We start from the raw sequence: 22,806 nt of genomic DNA, 5'->3' as shown, positions 1-22,806 counted from the left end.
CCACCTTACGAGTACACTTGACAGCGGTCAAAGACCACCCCTTTGAGGCAGACCAGAAAGCAATTGTTTGATTCACACCAGAGTTCAAGCCCAGCATTTACACCAATCCAAATGAAGCCCACCAAGGGGGTAAATAGCCCAGGATTCAGTTCAACCAGACTAACCAAGGCTTTTGTGAACCTGCCCTGAGACCCATATAGGTGCTGGGTCACTTTGTTCCATACCCATAGACAGGACCAAAGATGTAAACAGTTTTATACTGACTCACATTGTAAGACCTTTTCAGAAATAAAAGTTTCTCCAGTGATCCTCCGTTTTCTCCCAAAATCCATTTTTTGCAATTGTCACATACCACAGCAAGAGTGGAAGGCCCACAGGCTAAACAACCATCATCAGCTTCATGTGGCGTTCGTCTGCTATGAATAATGGCTGAGGGCGGCAGGCGGCGTAGCAGTTCAAGATCCGCAGACAAGCTCTCTCTGCTGGATGCCTCCGTTCCAACAGTCCCACCATTCCTGCAGTCTCAACAGCAGCATGGCAGCGGCGCAGCTCATCGGACTCCTTCCCAGCAGTCATTCGACAATTCTCTCCCTCCAGGGAGGCAGCCCATGCAGGCCTTGATGGTTAGCCAGTGTTGTTTGTTGGAAGCCTTTTCTTTCCACCTCCTTCCTCCACTCCTCCTCTTTCTCTTCTCATCTCTCTTTTTTTCAGCAAGAATGCCTGGTGCTTTTTCCACTTCTCTAATCTAAACTCCCTCCTTCTCTCTTCTCTCTCCTCTCAGAGAAAGCCCAGGGGGGCTTGTTCATATTCTCTCCTCTTATTGTGTTTCATCTTTTTCCTTATGACACAGAACTATCCCCCCAGAGTATCCAGCTTTCAGCCAGGGAGCTGGAGAAAACGCATGGTTAACCCCATTTTATTCTGTCTATTCAAAGGTTCCCCGACAAAGCTCTAGTGCTCACAGCAGATAAGAAATCATTCACATAGAGTCGAGGAGAAGGTATGGTATACATTCAGCAGACACAGAGGAGAAGGTCATTTTCTGTAGAAGTGTGGCATTCCAAAGGAGCAGTGCATTGCTAAGCAATATGTTGCACCATATTGTGCAACTTAAAAAACAATGGAGGAGCTTACTTACTGAGGCATTTCTATGAAACAGCTGTTGTGCTACGCTGCTGTACTTTTGGCTGGCTACAGTATTTGTTTTTAGACCAGTTACTTTAAAGCAATACTACACAGGACTTTCCTAAATACAATGTATAGATTGATACAGAAATAAATTCTCTCAGGACTGTTCATGTTGCATTGTTTTTTGTTTGTTTTTCTGAGTGCCAACATTTTGCTTTTTTCAATTGTTCCCAATGAGGAGGGAGCGTATGTGGCAGAATGCAGCCGCCTAGGGAAAAAGCACTGCGCACAAAGTCTTTTTTCAGGACACTCTTTCTTTTCTGTGTGGCCTCTCCAAACGCTTCAAGTTGAAAATCTCTTAAGTTTTCAGAGAGGTGCTGGTGTCATTATTGTCAAGTCTTCATTTCTGGCCATGTCTGTCTATATGTCCAAAACAGACATAACAAGTCATAACTATGACAGAAAAAGCCCATTTAGAGGAGCATATCAACCAGGCGCTGACTGTCGCTTTTGATTGTGATTTTATCACTCTACATGTTGTAAGCTTGTTGTTAGCTGTGTAGTCAGCTATGTAGTCAACCCTCTGTTAATAAAGTAGCATTGAGTTAGCTACCAAGCTAATGTCAATAATAAGGTCAGCCCCATGCACGGCACTTTTTTTCCTCTTACCACACATACTCTTCACCCCAGCACTACCCAACGCCCTGCCAGCACCCATCTGCCACTACATGGACACAGGGCCTCATCACTTATGACCCAATAGAATATGTGGCATTGTCTGTAACTGCAGAGACCCTGCACTCTGCCTATATTTTCTTATTTTGCTGTGTTTCGTACGTTTCTGGGCGTCAACCTTTGGACAGTGGTGTGTAGCCCACAACCAATAACAGCTCAGCGGCTGTGAAGCCACAGCCAGGATACACCGCTGTCTCCATTGCTCTCCTCTGCATTCTCTCTGTGTGATGGATGTATAAGGAGCTACAGGTCTGCTGCTGCGTCTGAAATTCCATACTAACTATGTTATTTAGGAGTCTAAAACAATAGAGATATTTTTTTGTATATCTGAAACTTTAATATTAAACCAATAGTAAGCAAGGTGCATACTATTTCAGGGGAAATATTGCAGTGTGCACTAGACCCTACATCAGTGTAAATATTACACAATGTAATAGTGACAAAAGCAACTACAATATAACAATGGTGGGCAGCAACGAAATGTAATGGTGTAATGTCAATAACACTTCAATTTAAATGTAAGAAATGTTTCACTTTGCTAGGGGTACAATATTTTTTGAATTATTTCATTGTTGGTTCAGGTTACCATGGTTACGTACCTCAAACTAGGAGGTGCAAGCTGAACATTGCGTCAGAAAAGATACACACTGCTGTTTATTTACAAAATATGTTGATCAATTGTCACTCAAAAATTTTGGGTATGTAGTGCATATTATTGAGGGTGGGGCTGAGCAACACATACTCAATAAGCTCTGTAAAACAATCAGAAAATAACATTTTATTTCTCTGATCATTCCAGGGATTAGGGGCCAACTTTAAATGGGGTTTACAAACAGCAACTGATAAATCCTGCATAGGATACTTTTAAACAGTCTAGTTTCTGCATAAAACTTCAGGAGATAATATTAGCTCAATTTCAAAACAACCACGTCAATCATACACTTCAGTCCACGATAATATAACACATTCAGTTTTGATATGAGACATGCAGCCATTATTGTACCATAGGCCATGGCCATAATAGTCCTCCATCCTGCTGGTCCACATACATACTGTATGACAATTTACTGTTAAATAAATGACAAATTTGTCAAGAGCAGCACTCAGCTGTGAATTGACTCCAAAGCAAAATGATGTACCTATGCCATGTAATATAGCTGTCAAAAGAAGGGGTTATCAACCATAAGGTATGACATATAAAAATGTAAATGGTTAGATGGGGGAAGAGGAGGGAAGGTAGAGAAATAAGGCTCCTCTCCATTGCTGTTTCGGCAATGACCTCATCTCTTTCACCACACTCTTTCACTCTTGCTCTATTTCATTCTCTGTCTCTCTATCTTTCATTCTCTCTCATATCAAGCACACACTCCCTCTGCGTTTCTCAAGCACATGCTCCCTCATCCTCGGTCACCCTAACCACCTCATTTCTCCAGCCCTCCCTCCTCTCCAACTCTCACTCTGTAGCGTAATTCAATCATCCCAAGGAGATGGATATCCGTCCCCTAGGAGCGCTTACGCTCTCCATTTCCTAAAGCGCTTGATCAGATTAATTGATTGTCCCCCCCTCGTCTGTGTGCCCCCTCTGCCGACTGAGGCGGGTGTGGTGGCGGAGGGTGTGCAGAAATCAGGTTTGCATTGATATTTTTATAAAATGGCTTTTCCTTCTGCCCCCAGACAGACCCCATAAAAGGACATTGGGGAATAGACAGAGCCAGGAGGGGAGGGGCGAGGGGTGTCTAACATGGAAGGGTGGAAGCCTGCAGAGACAGACAGACAGGCAGGATTTATAAAGAGGACAAAACAACAACCTGGAGCGTACAGGAGACAGAGCTGAACAGGAGATCAGGGGACAAGATAAAGCAGATAGGCGATCAATGAAATGCAATAAACAAGGCTGTTTAGGAGGCAAATAGTACATGTGAGGTGAGTGTGTGTGCATGCATCTGTGTAGCATGATGTTTGGCTGCGAGCCTGCCGAGCACAGCAGAGGGTAGAGATGGGAGAGTCAAACCAAGCCCCACAGGGAACACAGGAAGACCTCGACTCATCCATTATAACTGAGAGCCAAGCGGCTGCCATGTCTCCTGATTGCTGAGTCCCTGTGGAGCTGTCTCTCCCTCTCTTTCTGTCCCTCTCTTTCTTTCCATCTCTTTCTCTTTCCCTCTTTCTGTCTCCTCCTCTCCCCCTCTATCTCTTTCTCTTTTTGGCACTGGGGATCGCAGTAGATTACAGTGCTGTTCCAGGCCTTTGGCTTCTGCGTTATGGCAGGGGCCAAATACACGCACAAACATACGCGCACTCACACGCACACAGGCACACAAACACGCGGGAGCACAAACACACATAGAGAGGGATAGGAACTCGCTTGTCTCTCTCTTATCTATCTGCTGCACATGTTCCCCATACGTGTAAAGCTTTTACCTGAGCGCGCCATTACAGCTGAGGCTTTTACCTCTGGAGAGCCAAATTACCTTTCAGATACAACCTTCCCTTTTTCAACTTGCCCTTGACATTTAGTTCACTTGCATTTCCCCTGTACATATAGGCTCACTAGAACACCACACATACACCAGCAGCACGCAAGCACGCACACACAAAGTTGCAAGTCCCCAGGCTTATAATTCGTTGTCATTTAGACCTCACAGTAACTTCTATTTCCAATGAATACTGTATGTTTGCAGGGCAGAACACTGCTTAGGCAGGATCATACTGGAACACAGCATAAAGCGGACCGTGTTCTTTTAAGCTGCAGAGCATGTCATACTCTGCAATAACAGGTAAGGCTCGCTTTACATTTGTTTTATTAAGAAAGGGAGTCCTATAGGGGACTGGGAAATATTCATCCAATAACACTAGTCCCAGCTCTCGACCATCCAAATTAAAACTGATATAAGGAGACTCCTTCATGTACACTAAGGTGTCCAAACGCAGGATGCTTTGAAACCATAAAATATGATTAGGGCTGAACAAATAATTGCGGATAATTAGAAATTGATGTTTTATGATTACACAATTAATCACATACTTTATCAAAAGCAAATTCTGCAATATTTTTGATATTGAAATTGATTTCTGTTACTCCTTGTTACAGTTCTTTGTAATTGCCAACTCATAATGCAGTATTCTGCATTCACTTTTTCAGCTCTTCACATAGTCAACGCAACAAAAGTCAGTTTGGACTAAACTGTGGATCACTTTTCATTGCTTTTATACAAAATGCATTCAATGGTCACATGTTCAAATTTAATGAACCAAAACCAAATGTCTCAACACTCCATTTTGCATGTTTACATACGATTGTCAAAAGAGTTAAATTTACATTTAAGACCTGTTCTAGATAAGGAAAGGTGTCCAGTGAGGCAGAATCCAGACTGATTTGTAATTGAATGGGATAATGTGGATATCACCACTCTCTTACACAGAGTGGTTTATAGCCCATCCCAGCATGATGTCAACTTTTCCTTCCACCTTACTCTCCATTCCGTATCCCCATTGAGAAAATCTTTCCCCCATTCAACTGGAAAGTTTATGACAACCAGCCACATGATTATCTGTCCCTGTAGGACACAATGAATGCTGGATGTCTGGACATATCTGAAGAAGGTTGCCAGTGATGCGGTCAGGCATCAGGCATTTTTGCAAAGGAGGACATAAGGTGGGCAGGGAACGTGACTGACAATGGAAATTTAATTCATTTTGTACACTTTGAATTCTGTGCAAAAATGGCAAATCATAATAAAGCGATTAGAAGCATATTGCAGCATTTCTGATTAGTTTGACATGCACTGTAAAGTAGCCAATCCCTGCAATAAGGAAGTCACCTTATTTTTGTTTTAATGGAATCTTGGTTTTTAAGAATGGAATCTTGGACTTCAGTGTTACTGCTGGGAGACAATGTCAGTGTTAGGGTCCAAAGACTCTGAGAAGTTTATCAGGTGTTTTTCTTGCATTAGCGCATTTTGGACATGATCTGTTTTGCTGAGCTGCATGCCAGTACAAACAACTGTGTGAAGAGTAGATAATTGTAAGTTTGCAATTGTAAAAGCTGTAAATGAATTACTAGTATCTGCTGGTCCCACTGAGAATCAACCTCTCACTCTGCAATTATGTACAAGTTAATAGCTTATTCTACACTGCCTGCCAAGCATCAAATGGTGGGGACCTTTATTTATTGAGTGGCTCTTATGGATTATTTATTTTTTAGGTGTTAGTGGGCCTAACTTAAACTAAAGCACAAGTTGAATGTGGGTCTTACATTTCACAGGTAGCAACAAAGAGGTTTCCAAAACTCCACTTCTACTTGATGTGTTAATGAATTGTAAGTGTTTACTTAGTATTTTATGAGCTGATGCAGCCTATCAAAGCTTGCTGCTGCACGCCTTAGCAGTGGTTATCAAACTTTTTGTGCCCAAAGCACACCAAAGGGCAAGCCAAAATCTCAAGGCACACCTGTACTCATATCCATAAAAACTGCCTCTATAACCAACCGAACCAATCACAGGTTCCCAGAGAGCAGGTGATAAAAAAATAAGACATCAATCAATCAGGGCCTCGGATGGGTCACACTGATAATTCCCACTATCAGGAAAAACTAGGTTCAATTTGATCGAAGGTTTTTAAAAGTATTTTTTTATTTTTTATTTTTTTTTGGGGGGGGGGGGGGTAGAATTTGCCTTTGTACTGGGGAATGAGTGCATACACAGTACTGATACTGTAAATTAAATAGTTGTATACTGCAATAGTCATAGCAGTCAATTCCCCAAGCCTTAAAGTGTAACTTCCAGTGGTTTAAGTGAACTCGAGGTGCGTTCAGTACTCTCACACTACGGGTGCAGGTGCACAGTTCTGACATTCAATCAGGCCTGTTTGGATATTTCATGGTCATACTGGCTGTTTGCTGCTGTGCAGAGGCAAACATGTACAGACAGCCTCTTTGTGGGAGGGAAGCTGAACTCTTGACCTGAATACACATAGTCATCAATGCAGACAATCAAACTGATACACAAATACAGTACACACACATGCACACACACTATGTTTGAGTACTCAGCCCACAAACTAAATCAACACACCATTTATTTTTCTTTCCGAAAGACTCTCTCTCTTTCTTACTTTGCCCAGACTTTTTATTTGCTAGGGGGCTGAGCTCTCAGACTGGGATTGATCCTGAGCTGCCGTCTTGAACCTGTGCCCTGAGGGCAGCTCAGTGCAAACACGCAGCAGCCCCTCTCCACTTACTCCGATCAGGGTTACACTCTCTGCTACACTATTCCCAGATATAAACCCACACAACAGATGCACGCTGCAAGTGCCGACTGTCTCCACCTGGACTGCTTTGAACAGAAGGATGATAAAGACTGATTTAAAGCTATAATATGTAACTGCATGTTTTTGCATTAAAATGTGTAAAAAACACTAAACATATGCTATATCTTCAGGAGCTGTGTACTTACAGTATCCCAAATGTTTCCAACATTGGGTCAAATCCAGAGAAATACATAATATATTCATAGTAATGATGCATTTCCTGCTAGCTGCTAGGTGCCTTAACTTCAGGAAAAAAAAAGGATACATTGAATACATCACATAATGAGAAAGGAAGTCAGCAAATGTAACTAAGAATAAGGTGAACTGAACTTAAAGCTATTACAAGGAGTTTTTCACTGGTTACAAAACAGTTATGACCTGCAAAAATTATTGAGACTATCAGCGAGAAGATATGCTTTTTCTGTACAGTCATTCTTAATGCCTGCCATCAAGTTGGATTCTCCTTGAAATCGTACTAAACAAGCCTGTGTTTACATTTTCCCAAGCAAGTTTGCAGTTAGTAGTACATTATCAAGTTAAATACAAGCAGACGTAGATGTTTATCAGGATCATTTTATTTCTGACATCATGTTTTGTGGTTATTATGGTGGAAAAGCTACTGCTTTTGTCTACAGTGGCCTTCAAAATAAACAATATTAAAGTTCTTTGTAGTAACCTTAAATACATTACCTTGTCCATGAACATAATTCCTGTCTATGTCAAGTCAGATAGATTTTCGTCTGTAATAGTGGCTGTTTAATAATGAAGAAAACAACTCCCATGATGCCATGCTACGTCAGATGCCATTAAAATCCATCTTTTGTTATTGTTTTTTCATGCTGTAATGTGAGAGAGACCTCCAGCGACAAAACCTACATATTGTGTGTTAGAAAGAAACACTAATGATACAGGAAAAATGTATCTCCATAGATGCCTGTTCACAGTCAAAGTGCAAGCCAAAAGAATCTCACATGCTTGAGCGCTGACCTCCTCTTTTGCGGAGGATTTTAAAAAATGACTAGCATGTGCATAAGTATTGGGGGGAAATCAATAAGCATAACTGCTGCATTGGATATGACAGCAACAATTTCATACACCGCATCCCATTTGCTGAGTGCTTTTTCAGGGGCAGAGCACAAAAGAAATCCATTATTTTTTGCAAACGCTAAGATTCATTTGAACATTTTACATAAATAATTCATACAGAGAGAGCTTTTACAGTGTTTTCACCTGAAGACAGACAGCTAACTAGCGAGAAAGCTCACTCACCCACCCACCCTTCCGTCTCTCTTTGAAGTAGCAAAAAAGGAAGGAAGAGGGTATAATTTGTTTGATTCATTTATCATTGCTTACTATGAATAAATGTCATTAAGAGTGGTTGCTGCACGGCAGTTGGGAAGTTATGGAATAGCTGGCAGCATAGTGGGAAGCAGAAATAAAGCAACATGGTGATTAGAAGAATGCCTCCATCCCACACACACTGTGCCAGTCAGGAGCCTAATGGCTCTGTGGAGGCTTGTGTGTCGAAACACACACACACGTACAGTACAAACACAAATACATATACAATCACTCCCTGTGTTTTGCTGCAACTGCCCTGAGTTCTTATAGACTTTGTGATTGATGGATTCTGTGATTGGTGCTGTGAGACAGGTGGAGCTTTCAAGTGAGCTAATCTACACTGCCTCCTACAGGATAACAGCCCACATTGGACCTGTGAATATGTGAGTAACTGTCATCATCACCCTCAGCCAGGTTGATAATGATGACGATAAATGGTGTTTGCATTCCACCTATCAAGTCTTCAAATTCAACCGCAACAACTGTTTGACAGCCAGGGTGGATTCAACCAGAAGAAGGACGACTATATCTCAGAGCTGTGTGTAACTGTAAATAAAAAAATCTTGGGTGTTCTCTGAGAGATATTTTCATCATGGCCTGATTGATGTTTTTCTGTGCAAGCTTTTTAATTAGGCCCCAATAGCTTTGCATTTGCTCCTAAAGGTTATTTAATGGTTGAGCGTACCCACCACCCATCCTCATTCTGACATGCAACACCCCCTGAAGGCAAATTTAGCACCCTAGCCCCTTTATCAACAGCATGTGAAAACCATAAGCATTAGTTACCACAGGGCAGCACTCCTACCTTCCATGAAATGCGGTTCCGTATGGGGCCATGTTCCAGCGCCATCGGGAACTCTCCGCGCTCATAGAACTTGCGAAAGGTGGTCGGCTTGGAAGGGCGCTCCTGAAAAGCCCCTGCAGGTGGGGGTCCCTCCACCTGGTCGGGCACAAATGAGAAAATGAAGAGTAAGGAGCAGAATAGAGAAATAAACAGAATGAGACTTACACAGCAAGTGAGAGTGTTGTTTTATGAAATCTGAATTGACTGTGTTTTCTCCAACAAGAATAGAATCTCTCCCACTGCCTTTCCTTAAAGTAATTCAGGGAGACACATGTGCCTGCTTCTCAGCTCCTCTAAGGAAGGAAAAACACAGATAGTGTGCGCTTGTGTGTGCACGCCTGTGTGTGCGATGGCCCTGTAGCCAGAGGCACTGCCAGAGGCATTGTTAGGATCATCTTTTCTCTGCCTCCATATTGGATGTGTGCTATTACTGTGCCACTGAAAGCCAATGGGACTCCTATCACATCAGCCACAGTGTCTGCCGCTATTGTTGTGGGGGGGCCAATGGTGGCGGCAGTCACACAACCGATGTAAGTAAATGCAATACACTGAAGTAGAAAGAAGACAGAGGGAAGATTTTGAGATTAGAAAAAAATGTCATTTTCATACTGTCTTCCAAAGGACAAAGAAATGGTGTTTCTATTTAAAGGACCAGTGTGTAGGATTTAGTGGCAATTATACCATGATTTTAGTAACAAAAATGATCACAGTTATCAGTAATATCACAGCATTGTACTGAAAATGGCCAAAAAGTACTGCTACACTCACTGAAATAATTTCACCAAATTCTATATTAAAAACCCCTCAATGATTTAAAATGGCATCATGTCCTTTGCAATGTTTTCAATGATGCAAAACAAACCCATACTTGTGCCTGTGTCTGGGAGACTGTTGCTGCTTTAAGTTGATGCTGGACAGTATTTACTGTGAGTTTTTCAAAGCACAGTAATGAAACATAGTTATTACGGTAATTAAAACTTGAGACAATAATAAATTGTCAGGGATTTTCTTGTGGTTTAACAGGAACACAACACAACAAAAACAAAATTATATTATTTCCTAGGGATGCAACAATAACAAACATTCATGGTATGATAATACCAGGATAAAAAGTCCATGATATGATATTTATCACAGTATTAAAAAATGAAGAAAAATGACAATTTGAAAAAATGTCCTTTATGAAATAATAAATCTGACGTGTACAACACAAAATTAGTTAAAGCAGCCATGATCTAAGCATCTAAGCAAAAACTGGCATGAGGCACTGATGAAAACATTCTGAATATTATATTCCATGTTCCATGGTTTTTTTCTCACCCACTAATATATAGCTGAATAGCCTATATAATATTGAGTTAGTATGTATAAGCTATATTTCCCAACCCTATATTCTGCCAGTAAATCTGCATTAAATCTTACATACTGGACCTGGATTGTTAAAAGCTGAGTTTACACATACTATATTTTAGAACCTGGAAAAGACCAATTACCCAAAAATGCTTGCACAAGTTTCTCACTGAAGACTCAGTGATGAGATTGTTCTAGTGGAGCCACTCATGTACTTGAGGAATTTGGATTTATTTGATTGAAAACATTAGAGCTTTGCAACAGCATGTTGTAGTGGACGAATGACAGAATGTTGGAGCAAATCTTTTCCCTGTCTGTGTCCCTTGTGTGCATCCCGTGCCATCTGTGTCGTGCTACCACATGACTGGCAGATGTGTTGCTGTCATTAATCCTCAGATTACCACCCACTGAGAAACAGAATTTTGCCACACCAGCCCACAGGCAGAGCTGAGTGAGGCTGGGATGTGTTATCTTTGGCAGGACCGCCTAACATTACTGTGCAACTTGAGAGATTTTAAGGGGCTTTAGTCTATTAATATGATGCTACTCAACAGTAGTTTAGTTTTTTATGTTACATCATTTACTAGTGTTGCCTGTTTGTTGCATAATTCAAAAAACAAAAATAGATACAAAAAAGCCTAAAACCACAAATCTAGCTAAAACTGCCACCAAGGAATGATGTAACACGGAACAAAGTTTCAGTTACACATGTGACAGGGTGTAGCTGGTGCCAGCGTAGCTAGGCTCAAGAGAAGCAAGAAGAGAGGAGAAACTACTATGAGGGACTCGAGTGTCTCGGAGCACTAGCTGCATTCAAACAGCCCTAATGCACCGTGGGATTGCAGCGCAGTCATTTCAAATGAATCTGTTTGGAGCATTTGTTTACCATGCCAGGGAATGCTGAATAATATTATGCTGAATTAATAGGCACAGGTTTGTATACCTGCAGGAGAAAGACTACCTAACAAAATGTCTGTGACTAACAATGCATGTAAAACTCAAGAAAAGGCATTTTTCAGAATCGCCTACTGTAATAATAAAAGAAATCCATCACAACAAATTATACATGTATGCTTTCTTCAGTCTTTTAAATCCTGTCTTTTATTTTGAGTATAATTTTAGTTGCAATGGTGTGTTTAATCATGTATTGTGGCAGAAAATTGTTCATTTATTGTTCCATAAAACCCTGTAGACAGTGCACTTCTGAAAAGGAGAGGTCGCTCCCTATACCTGTATTAAATTTTAATCAATTTGTTAATAACTGCTTGAGTAACATTGTCATGAATAGTTAAATGTCAGTTTGCCTCATTAAAATAGTGTTTGTCTTGTTACATCAAGAGCAAAGTATGAGATAATCCAAGAATGGAACGTCTTGTTAATTCATTTAGACCTTGTGAAATATAGATTACTATTATCTGTTTGTCTTTCCTCTTTTCTCCGTCTGTCTCCGTTCACCGCTGGGGTTGTTTTTGCAGCCCTGGCTGTGGAAATAGGAAGCTGTAAAGCTTGCAAGATCAGTGCTGCTCCAGCCTGCAGGAGTGACAAAGCCCTCATATCCAGGTAGCTACGACGGCGGTTGAGCCACGCTGCACAGGGAGGCTAAAAATAGCTCAGACTGGGCAGCAAGGAGAGAATGAACCCAGACTGCATTGACTGGCTGAGCAGCTTTTATGGCCAGGAATGATGACGCTGCAGTCACTTCCATGGCCGGCGCTCATGGCAGAGGTGCTGCGAGCATGGCTATGTCCCTGTTTTCTCTCCAATTATCAGCAGCAGCAGGCAACACACAACAACAGCCAGAACAGTACATATATATGCATGCACAATAGCATTATTAAGTTTAAAAGACAAACATGGAAGCCCTTTCCTCTGCTACAGATGTGGGCTGCCATTCCCAGCATCTTAAGGAGGACTGTAATAAGAATAACGTGAGGAAATTATCACCTGCCAGCTTCCTGATGCCATTTCAATGATATGCTTGCTCCTGTTCTGCCATTCAGGACATTTGGGTCTAAAGCATCTGCATTCCCACAGAAAAAACACTATCACTGAATCCTACAGTGATGGCTACTAACACAGATTGTCATAGACCAGCTTAACTGAGACTTGACTTTGTTTCTGTTTTATAACCACCTGAGAAGCCACATGAACTTATGAACAGAACATGGAAAGCATTCCAGATAAGAAGCAAACAATGTCCATGGTGTGAGCAGTAATGACCCTGAGTTCTGTCTTGTATGGGTGAGCACGCACTTGTGTTAACTCAATTTTGACTACTGCTGATTCTGTTGTACTGTTATCCAGCATGTCACATCATTTTTTTAGCTCTGCAAGTCTCCCAAACACATTTGAATCATGGTATGGTTTTTCCAGCCCATTGTCAATCTCAAGTTGTCAAATACTTAAGTTTTGTCACCACCCTTCCGTGAGTCATACGAACACATAAGGTACCTAAATATCTATTTGCGATTATTTTGACTGATACTGCAACTGTGAGATGATTTGCGATATTAGAGATAATAATTTTACATCATTATTCTTATTTTGATTGAAAAGAATGTTACAACATTACATTATGATATGATTTTTTGCAGGAATCTGTACCAAATGAAGATGATTTTTAAGTCTGTAGAATCTGGTTTGTGTTGTGTTTTGATTAATGCTGGAACCCTACTTTCAAGTGACTTCAATGTGAACCTACCTACAGCTATATGAAACACTCTGGGCTTTTGGCGTAGTACAAAGAGCAAGAAAGTCTAGGTCTTACTTTCTGCACTAATCCAAAAACCAATGGAAAAATCCCATGGGCTTTTTGTGGAGGGAACCAGAGCAATGCTAACTTCTGGATTGGCCTTCAAAAATATGCTATCCCTGCAGCACTCTCTAGGCTTTCTGGCAGCAAGTCATACAGCCGCTAAATGGTACCTTATATATCAGTATGAGACGCCAAAGGACGTGACAAAGCAGCATCAGTGGTCAGCAAGCTGGAATGAGAACGTGTTGGGTTTTTCCGTCCTACTCTTTTCACATTTGTTGTTGTGAGTAGCCACAAAGGTGGTTGTGTTGTTAAATTGAATGGCAAGAGCAGCCCCATGCAGCGCAGCATTCCCCAGTGTAATCCAAAATTCATCCTTGTTCTAAAACACTGGCATAAAAACAAACACAGACAGTGAAAAAGACAGAAAAAAGGAGCCTATAACACCAACCTATACAAGCAGATAACATCCCACCCCTCAGTGGAGGCCATAAAGCGAGCCTGTGAGGCGACAGACTACAGAACAGAGATAGAGGTGGTGTAAGGCAATAAAGGGAGGAAGTGTCTGTTTTGTGTGCCCCTGGTGCACACATCAGGGAGTCATAACAAGGCAGTACTGGTCAGATGAGCTCCAGGCTGTCATTTCTCTCTTTCGCCTTCACTCTGCCTCCAGATCTGTTTCCTCCCTAACACTGTTGTCCACTCCAACTAGCTCCACCGTAAACCTGCTGCTGCTGCAAGACCCACGGAGGCAATAACACACAAACACACACCCATGCACGCACACACTCACTCACATACACACACACCCCATACATGCTGAGCTCCCCATGGGCAAGCCCCTGCAGAGGTGATTGAGCACCGGCAGGGCCCTGTGCTCCTGTCATTTATAAAGGTGTCGCCACAAGAAACAGAGATGCTCCTTCTAACCTTATTAGTATGGCACTTCAATGGCTCTCTTGACTGATTTTGACATTCTAAGACGGTGGGGTAGTCAAAAGGCACAAGGAAAAAATGTGAAAAAAGAAATTAAGAGAGGCCAAGGTGGGATAGAGAGTGACAAATATGATGCATGTGTGCATGCCTGCATGATCAAAGGACCTGCAGCTTGTCTGGAACTAACCTCACATACCACTGGACTGATCAGCCTTTTTTGGTGCACATTGATTACTATATTTTGAAGGGCCTCTGTGATTGATAATTTTTAGAAAAAAAATCATGCTTTTTATGGCTTATGGCCAGGGGGATTATGTTTTCAAGTCATCTCATTCTTGTCAACGCAATATCTAAAGAACACTCTCTGGGAATTTTGGACTCAAGAAATAGCTGTTTGTATTTTGGTGGTCAAAGGTCACTCTGACATCCATCCCACTTCCACTCCTCTGAACATGATATGTCAGGAACACTTGGAGGGAATTTCGTCTGATTTGGTACAAACAGCCATTTGGACTCAATGATCAACTAAAAAAAGGTCACTGTGACCTCACAAAACACATTTTTGGTCATAACTAAAGAATTCATATGCTAATTATGACAACTGTTCACCCAAATGTCTAATACAATGCAAGCAGTCAGAAAGAGTAACTACTTACATGTATGTAGTTATTGTAATCCATTTGTTACTTAAAAAATATGTAATGTGATTACAGTTACTAATCAAAATATTGGTGATTAGAGGTTACGTCCAAATATTCTTTTTGGGTTGACAGCGAGGTCTGTACTCTACTGAGTGCACTGTTGTAATTAAAATTTCAATCAATAATATTAACCTGAAGTTTTATGAGATTTTATCATGGTTTATCGTGAAACTGGTGATTGTTTCATCCTCATACATGAGAAAGCTGGAGAGAAATGGAACAAACAGAGGGATAGAGAGTGACAAAATCAAGAGATGGAGAATGGAGGAGGGTGATGGAGGAATAATAGATATGACAGGAAGAGGGAGAAGGGGAGACAAGAGGTGTGGCTCATCAATTCTGAGGGTGAGTTCAGCGTGGCGGTGCTGCAGCAGCATGTAGGTGATCCATCACTGTGCCTGGGCCTCCAGCTCCAGCATTCTCTCCCTCTCTCATCTCTCCATCTTTCTCCATACCACCAACCCAAAACACCACTGAATACCTCTGATAGATGTCTGGTGAAGGGCTGTCAATTCATTGTCAACCCAGCATTGCCACTTCCTCAAATGAGGCCCTCGTTAATCTCCCTTTTCATTTCTATCCATCTTCTCTCTCACCCTCCTGCCTCATGTCGGTCAGGGCAGAAATGCATTTTGTTGCATTGTATTTGTTGGGGAACAAGCGTGCTGCTGCACATAGGTGCATTGCATCACCTGTTTACTGAGGCAGCAAAGGGGTAGGCACCCGCCTGCTTGCTTGCTCGCTTGCTCTCTCTGCATTTCACTGCTGTTTTCGGTTGAGAGGTTATTGAAATCTAGCTCCATACAGAGGGCCGCCTTTCCTGAGGGAGGGAGCAGGGTAGGTGAGTCACAGAGGATGCAATAGACAGGCTGAGGCTCTCCTGATAAGGTCAGCCTGCACATCACTGCCACAGGCAATAAAATTAGCTCTCTTTATGTACAGGGCATTTTCCGCCATATCCCAGCCTGCTCCCTGCCCGCCAGCCACCAGGGATACAAGCAGGGCTGGAGATGTATACTTTATTTTCAAACTGCATTTAAATGAACAAGACACAGGCAAAAATAATGGAGGTATTTAGGCTGTTGGGGAATCTCTGCTATATGGTCAAACAATCATTCCGACAGGATATTTTTGCTTACTCATTCCCTCTGCAGGGCAAAACACAGACTGGTGGGAGGCTGATTCCTTTCAGAAGAATAAATCTGCAATATTTGTGCAGCACTCCATTAATTTCTCATGACCAAACAGCAAGAAGTGCAATCAGTCTGTGAGTGGGTTTCATTATGTGCAGAAATTAGCCCTGTTCTGAGAGACGAGGTCGGGTGAGAACAAATGAGTAAAGAGCTCTCACTGGTCGGGAAAACCACAGACGGATGAAAGGTAACAGAGTCTTTTGTTCAGAGCTCACAGGGCCATAGACGTGTGCTTTACAATTGTCACTGTGTCACAGGCTTTTGCATCAAGTGTACCATGCACACACAGGCACAAGGGCAGGGATGTTTGTAATGAAAAATGACGACACCGCCAGGCAAAGACAACACTACACACCTTGTGTCACTACAAAGACGCAAGGATGAAACAGGTGACAGCCACCTACTATTGAACTCCACACAAGAGGGGCAACTTTAAAGCAGAACTTCAAAAAGAGGCTTCAAGCACTGAAGAGCGCCCCACTGTTTTCTGTCTCCTCTAGTTTAACCCCATCACTTAAAAGAACAGCATAGACACAGGGAGATGTTAACGGTATGTGAAAGAAAGAGTTTGAGGTAGGAGTGTGAAGGAAGGAGTGAAAGTGAAAGAGGCTCTGTGCGAGCGATAAAAAAAAAAGAGAGTGAGCAAGACAGAAGGAGGGAACGAGCAGGACTGAGAATGCCTTGAGTATTTTCCATCTTCTCTGTGTGGCCCACTTATCAGCCAGGCAGCAGGGCAGCCTTGTGCTTACAGAGCCCTATTGGCTGATTCATATCACCAAACCACAGTTGAGATGATGGCTCAGAGTAAATCAGCCTGCATGGCAAAGGCAAAATATAGTAGCTCTTACTACTTGTTAAGCGAACAGGAAACCACATGCACAGTCCACAAGGCTAAACTTGCACATTGCCTGACTCACATTAAGTCTGGACTAAAAACATTATGCATTCTCAATCAACATCTACACGGATACAAACAATGTAACCATGTAAACATGTGTAGGTTGTATGTAAACCAATATAATTTGTCTCATTTCTCATTGTGATCATTAATTATACAACACCTTGTCCCAACCAAGTAATTTGATTGGTCAGGAGGCATTCTCTGATTTAACAGTACAGCAGCAATGGGACATTTAACTACATGTATCACCCTGCTTTACAGGTGTACTAATAACCGTTCCATTACGTTACAATGATTAGCGGGTAGAGACAAGACCAAAAAGAGGTGTCTTGTATAATAATTATTCAGGAAATATCATTATGGGATCACCACTATACATTCTTTAATCAGATAAAGTTTATACAAATCAATTGTAAGATCACTCTCTGAACATTTTCCATTCAGCAGAACTTATTAGTAGTTTAGCTTATGAAATTTTTCAAACTATAATCACATATCTGCCATCATAAAATCCTGTGGATGTTGTTTTGCTTTCACACCACCAACAGGCCACACCAGAGTCTGTTTTGAAGCAGAACAAGACCATCCTTTTCAAGTGGTCTCTGTCCAGTTGTTTGGTCCTCACTAGGGTTAGTCTCAAAGATAAACATGGGCTTTTAGTCCGTCAAGACGACCAAGCTGAATACAGTCTTAAGGCAATTTATGGATCCATCCGGACAACTAAAGAGAGAGCTCTACAGCAATAACGTGTAGACCTATATAAAATTAACTACAAACTAATGTTAGTGGGCAGGAAAATGTTTAGGCCTATGTGTGGCCTGGCAATAGTCAAGTCCCATTCCAGTTGTGGAATCACTTTTGTTAGCAGAGCAAAATAAATGATTAAATAAACAAACAAATCATAATCTGCTGTCACTTATTACTGTTAATTGATAAATGGTGCTTGTAGAACTATCTACAAAAGCAATATCAAACTTGAGGTCCTCCTGTTGGCTGTGATTATCTGAGGCTCTTTCTTACAACAACTATCTTCCTATGACCAAATCAGAGCCATGCTAATTTCAGTAAAATAACACAACTTCTCACATGATATTGCTTTATTAATATTATTAATTGGTTAATTATTTGAGCACAAATTTGAAATTTTGCAATGTAACACCTTGTTAGAAAGAATTACCAATATTTTTTTTCAGTTGTTTACCACAATGCAATGTACATGGCCACAAATAACATATTTGTGCAGCAACATGTCTGACACTGCTCAATTTGTGTGTGGGTTATTTTTTGTATGCACGTATATGAGTGTGTATATGTATCTGTGTCAGCAAAGGAAAGAAAACACACTTTCAGTCCTGGCTGTTAAGAGAGTGCAGCACGCACTGATCCAATGCTTTGTCTTTACAGCCCCAATCAGTGACGACACCTGAAGGTATTAAAACACTGCACTGGGCCATGAAATTAATGAGACACAGAAGGAAAACTACATCCCTGACCTGCTGCAGTCGCCACTTCTGCTGCCGAGAAACAAGAATTTAACTGTCCTCCCAATTTTATTCATCAAATAAGTAGCTTCTTGTCAATAAACATCCTCATAACTGCATTTAATTTATGGCAGACTGCAAACCATCTCATAGAATATTAATGTTCCTAAAGCCAGTAACAACATACTTTGGTTTAGAGTGGGTTTAGAGTGGTTATGGGGTGCTGGGCACAGCTCAGAATAGCTGCATGACTCATCCAAAAGTTGAAAGTTTGTTTTGCAGGTAGTAAGGAGACAGTCTACTAAGCAGATAAGGAGGCAGTTGTAGAAATAAACAGCCAGTCTGGGAGATGCTGAGATGGGCAAGCAGGCTGGAAGCAGGCAAGGAGATTGGTAGATAGACGGTGAATGTATCTGACCAAACACACTTTAGTGGGGAAGCATCACTGGGAGCTGTGGAAGGTTTGATTTGGCAGCAATAGGCCCACGGGGGAACGAATAGGAGAAGGACACACCCAGAGCAGCAGGGGGCCATCGATTTCACCACGGAGCCACAGACAGACAGCCGTAGTGATGAGAGAGGAGAGAGCGGGTCAGTCTGCAGCCTCCACACACCACCCAACAGCCACACACACACATCCACAAGTGTCACAGGTAGCCTGACACTGACAGGTCCCCGAGGAGTGGAGGGAGGCATGGTGAGATAAGCAGACTGCACATGACCACAGATACAGGTTCTACCTCTGATATGGGAATATTGTTTAACAGTGAAGAACATTATCTAGGTGATTAGTATGTATTGCAAAATGAACCCCAGGCCCTTGGTCTTATCATGCGCTCAGTGTGACTTTCTATTCCTGGAAATCAGTCTTGCTGCCTGTAAGGCCGTCTGTTAAAAATGATGCTGGAGGTTTGCTTACAGAGACGCCATGCAGAGACCAAAGCCTGGCGTGGTCTGAAATTTGACCTTTACATAAATTAAACGAAGGAAAAGCACACTGAAGGCTACATCCCTGCTAGTAGATACCCAAGTCACACCGTCTGCCTAACTCAGCTGCACGTTCACGTACACTTTATCTACTCCCTCTCTACTTCTTTTACTTGAATATAACCTAAAATGCTTTCTTAATCCAAAATTTGTTTACTCCACAGACTAGGAGGGGAAAGGCGCTCCCAGCAGAGGTTTTTACAGAAAACAGTGAGTGATATATATGGAACAGAGATCTGTTATTGTGGCCTCCTGCAAGGATAAAGCTCTGAATGACAGTCCACCCTTCGGATTAGCCCGAGAGACAGAGAAAGAAAAAAAACTTTTGCTCCAGGGATGCCTTTAAAACAGGCATCTTCTCAGACTCCTCAAATCTCACACTGTGCTTGCTGCAGCAGATCTCTCAGACAGAGAGGTGACACTTTCAGCTGAGCTACAGGGAGGCACTTGCACAAAGATACACATGTGCACACAGTCACACGAGCAAACAAATAAAAAAGAGCTAAAGCAAAGACATGCCCAAAGCACTTTATGCCAGCCACTCCTGGCATTTATTCAGAGAGCAGGATTGGTATAAAAGTCATACAGACCCACTTAATTTTTACCAACCACTGCTCCTGCAATACATCCATCTATCAATCTCTCTATCCAATCATCCTTGCCACATCTCTTGCTCTGCATTGCAGGTTGCTAGTGCTTTGACACTGAAACAAGTGTCTAGGCTATTAGTATGAATCTTTCTGTGTCCCCTCCTCTATCCAAACATCAATGATATTAGTGTTGAAATGACTGGTCAAAATTTTGACCAATCCCAAGTTTAGTATCACCATAATCGATTCTGTGTGACACTGTAGAGCCACCATAGATTAGTAGTGACATGTAGTAGCCCTATGCTATTCAGCTATTAAAAAGCACCAAAACAAGATCTAAATAACTGAAGCTTAATACAATATCAAAGGTGATGAGCTGAAAAATATTTAAGTTGTAGAGATGTTCCAATACCATTTTTTCCTTCTCAATATGATTTTGATGCCTGAACTTTGCATATCAGTGAGTAGTGATCCAACACTAGAGCATTTAAAAATATACTATTACTTTTTCAACATCTGTATACTTCCATCTCTGTAAGGATGTAATATAATTGCTGTCATTGCGGTAAGGCTTTGTTCAGGTTAAACACTTTGCAAAACACGAATAAACACATCATCATCACACTTCATAAATTAAGTGGTATCAGGGGTATTTTCCAAGACTGGTATCAGTATCAGAACAACCCTATCAACCTCTGCAAAAATCTGCATGTATATCATGGGGCTTGATGACTGTGTGGGGAGTCAGACAGCTGCTGAGCACCAGGGAGCTTTGGAGGAGAGAGCCAGCAGATCTGGAGCATCTCGAGGAATAAAAACCTCTAGTCGCATCCCATTCTGCTCTGATCTAATATACTTTACTCCATGAACTTACAGAGAGCCAAGGGGAAAAGAAAGGAGACTGGATAGAAATAACAGAAAAAACTGGAGTCTCTTGAGTGCGCAGTTCAGTCAGAGGCCGAACTGAACACAAACACACCCCCTGGTGCCTGTGTGAGGTGAAAATTTGCTTCACTTTCTGTTTGAACACACAAATATAGACTCCCAGAAGTACTGAACATTGGGAAATTCCAACACCAAGCTATTTTTATTGAAAAAGTCTCAAAAAAGTAACTAAATTTCAGTATACTGTGCAACACTTAGAGATGATGCAAAAGATCTCAAAAACAGACCATGCCAAAGCAATGATTAAAGAGTGCAGTACTGTTTATTGTTTAGGCAAGAGTCAAATATGACCTCCCAAGATCAGTCTCAGCAGCCAAAACTCCTTTCATCTTCAATATAAAAGGAGCACTCATCTATTTAAGAGGTGGTCTACGTCATCCTCTCCCTCCTGAATCATATTCGCTTTCCAATATCTTTCCCCTCTACTCACTCTAATTTCCTCTCATAAAAAGGCTGCCTTCTACGACTCCCCTTGGCTTGAATTTTTATGTCTTTTTGTAGCCCATCTCAGAGGAATGTTGTCAAGGTAATGTGATGATGACCCTTAGACTCCTCATTAAATCACTCAGTATCAGAGCATCAACTAAATGTTAATCTAGAAACGCAGCTAAGACAGTACGGACGACCTTAAAAAAGTGTCGGGGAGTTTTCTTTCATCTGTCTCAGCTAAAAGGTCTTAGTCACAATCTCTTACATTAGCACTCACATCAGCATCCATGTCACAACCTTATTCAGACAGCCAGACAGACCGTCCAAACAAAGTCAGTTAGATTCACCAACACTAAAGAGACGGGTGTCAGAGTGACAGATGGAAAGTTGAGCATCTGTCACTGTGCTGAACCATTTGGCTGAAATCAAAGGGAAGATGAGGGCCTTCAAAGGACAGGCAAAGCCGTGTCTGAGGCCAGACATGCTCTGGTGTGTTCCGTAGATAAGGGCCAAGAGGTTATATTGCTTTTCTTCTGCCTCTCCCTTTGTTCTCCTCTGTCTTAAGGGAGTGGGAGGGAAAGAGAGCAAAAAAAAAACAGAAGAGAGAAGGAGAAGAGAGAGAATGAGTCATGAACAGGTTGCCTGTCTCCCTCTGCTACAGCACGGCATGTTGGTCAAACACTCGTTAGTAGAATTTGCTCTGTGTTTCCGGACGGTGAGGGTAATGAGCAGCCTTAGCTGGAGCGGAGGGGTGCCAGGGCCGTGATGTGGATCATTTCTGACAGTATCAGAGTACTTTTGCCTTCCAGCCCTTCCCCTATTCCCTGCCTTCTCCAGCTTGCAGCAGCAGAGCCGTTGCCTCCAGCGCACCTTCGACTGGGAGCACTTTGACTCAGCTGGATGCGAGGCATGAGCTAAATAGCAAAGTAATCCTCAGTGGGATTCTGAAGGGAACGCACACACTACTTCAAATCTCAAAGGTTTTGCAGGTTTACTTTCTTGGCACTGGGTGAAGAACACCACAGCCCTGGAGCACCATCTATGAAGTTGGCTTGCTGTGCCTTTTAAACTGAATTCAAGATGGTGGCACTGCTACACTTTTGCTTTGACCTATCATCGCTCTTCTCTTTAGAGAAAATATTCCCCCAATAAGTAGGCAGACAGAAACTTTTTTTAAACTGCA

The 22,806-nt window shown here is 41.9% G+C and overlaps 1 protein-coding gene across 1 annotated transcript in view; it reads right to left on the bottom strand.

Annotated features, from left to right (window-relative positions):
• Positions 1-22,806, bottom strand: part of pacrg (PARK2 co-regulated) — a 172,299-nt gene that overhangs the window by 136,058 nt on the left and 13,435 nt on the right. Inside the window, exon 2 of the mRNA XM_084742973.1 lies at positions 9,317-9,451. Coding sequence (XP_084599099.1) covers positions 9,317-9,451 — 135 coding nt within the window. The remainder of the gene's footprint in view (positions 1-9,316; positions 9,452-22,806) is intronic.

This window comes from Lutjanus erythropterus, chromosome 18, assembly GCF_056507025.1.
Source record: "Lutjanus erythropterus isolate fLutEry1 chromosome 18, fLutEry1.hap2, whole genome shotgun sequence".
NCBI lineage: Eukaryota > Metazoa > Chordata > Actinopteri > Lutjaniformes > Lutjanidae > Lutjanus > Lutjanus erythropterus.
This window is presented reverse-complemented; position numbering and strand designations above follow the sequence as displayed.